Genomic DNA, 1,583 nt, shown 5'->3' on the forward strand with positions numbered 1-1,583 from the left:
TCCATCCCGGTAGCACTAAAATGTATCGAGATCTTAAAGATACGTTTTGGTGGAGTGGTATGAAGAGAGACATTGCTGAGTTTGTTAGCAAATGTCTAGTATGTCAGCAGGTGAAGATTGAACACCAAAGACTATGTGGTCTTTTGCAGCCACTTCCTATACCCGAGTGGAAATGGGCGGATATATCAATGGACTTCGTTTCGGGGCTTCCAAAGACGAAGAATGGGATGGATTCAGTGTGGGTGATTGTCGACATGCTAACTAAGTCAGCCCACTTTTTAGTTTGTAAGACAACTCACTTGTGTGACCAATTGACTCAATTGTTTATTAGAGAAATTGTGAGACTTCATGAAGTACCTAATTCAATTATTTCAGATAGAGACTCGAAGTTCACATCATGATTTTGGCAAAGTTTTCAAGAAGCTATTGGGACACAATTAAAAATGAGTACAACTTTTCACCCTTAGTCAGATGGTCAGTCTGAGCGAACCATTCAGAACCTAGAGGACATGCTACGGGCATGTAGTTTGGAGTATAGCGACTCGTGGAATGATATTTTGCCATTAATGGAATTTGCCTACAACAACAACTTTCAAGCAAGTATAGGCATGGCTCCATTTGAGGCATTGTATGGTCGACAATGTCGAACTCCCTTGTGTTGGGATGAGGTCGGAAAAAGGAGTTTGTTAGGGCCCCAGATGGTTCAGCGAATGGCAGACCAAGTGAGATTCATTCGAGAGCGTCTTCTCACAGCACAAAGTCGATAGAAGAGTTATGCGGATAAAAGACGTCGTGAGTTGAAATTTGAGCAAGGTGATCACGTGTTTTTAAAGATATCTCCGTTTAAGGGAGTAATGTGTTTTGGTCGAAGAGGAAAGTTGAACCCCAGATATATTGGACCATTTGAGATACTTCCGAGGGTTGGTAAGGCAGCATACCGGCTAGCTCTACCACCTTCCTTATCTCGAATTTATAATGTGTTTCATGTTTCCATGTTGCGGAAGTATGTGCCAGATCCCTTCCATATATTGGACACATTCGAGACTGTATTAGATTTACAAGATGATTTGAGTATGAGAGAAAAGCCCATAGAGATTCTGGACACTAAAGTGCAAAAGCTGAGAAACAAGGAGTTATCTCTCGTATTGGTTAGATGGAGTCATCACAGCAATAAGGAGGCTACTTGGGAGCGTGAATCTGATATCCGTGAGCAATTTTAACATTTGTTTTCAGGTAAGATTCGGGACGAATCTTCTTTTAAGGGGGGTAGAATTGTAAAAAACCCTCCGACGAAGTCGCCGGAGGGGATAAACTTAAAAAAAAAAAGAAACGGTTTCCCCAAAGGGGGAAGGGGAAACCGCGTAACGAGAGGGGGTGAGGATAAACCTCACCCCCCATAATCCACGGAAAGGGGGGGGGGGGATGTTATCCTCAGCCCCTCACCCTGCGTGAGAGTTATAAAAACCCTCACGCAGGTCCTCATTTCCACACCCTGCATCGAGAGAAATCAGAGAGAAAGAGAAAGAGGCTCTTACCGGCGACAACGGCGACAGCATCAAGATAAGCCCACCTTCCCCCATCTT

The 1,583-nt window shown here is 43.7% G+C and overlaps 1 protein-coding gene across 1 annotated transcript; it reads left to right on the top strand.

The window, feature by feature from the left end:
* The first annotated feature begins 854 nt into the window (after positions 1-854).
* Positions 855-1,220, top strand: LOC149827650 (uncharacterized). The gene has a single exon (XM_090018547.1). It carries the CDS (start codon positions 855-857, stop codon positions 1,218-1,220), a length of 366 nt encoding a protein of 121 aa, XP_089874673.1.
* Positions 1,221-1,583: the final 363 nt, after the last annotated feature.

Source organism: Nuphar pumila, chromosome 10 (genome assembly GCF_984573655.1).
Source record: "Nuphar pumila chromosome 10, dmNupPumi1.hap1.1, whole genome shotgun sequence".
Taxonomy (NCBI): domain Eukaryota; kingdom Viridiplantae; phylum Streptophyta; class Magnoliopsida; order Nymphaeales; family Nymphaeaceae; genus Nuphar; species Nuphar pumila.

Coding starts and splice junctions, on each gene's coding strand:
- LOC149827650 (XM_090018547.1), top strand. CDS start 855: ATGTGTTTTGGTCGAAGAGGAAAGTTGAACCCCAGATATATTGGACCA.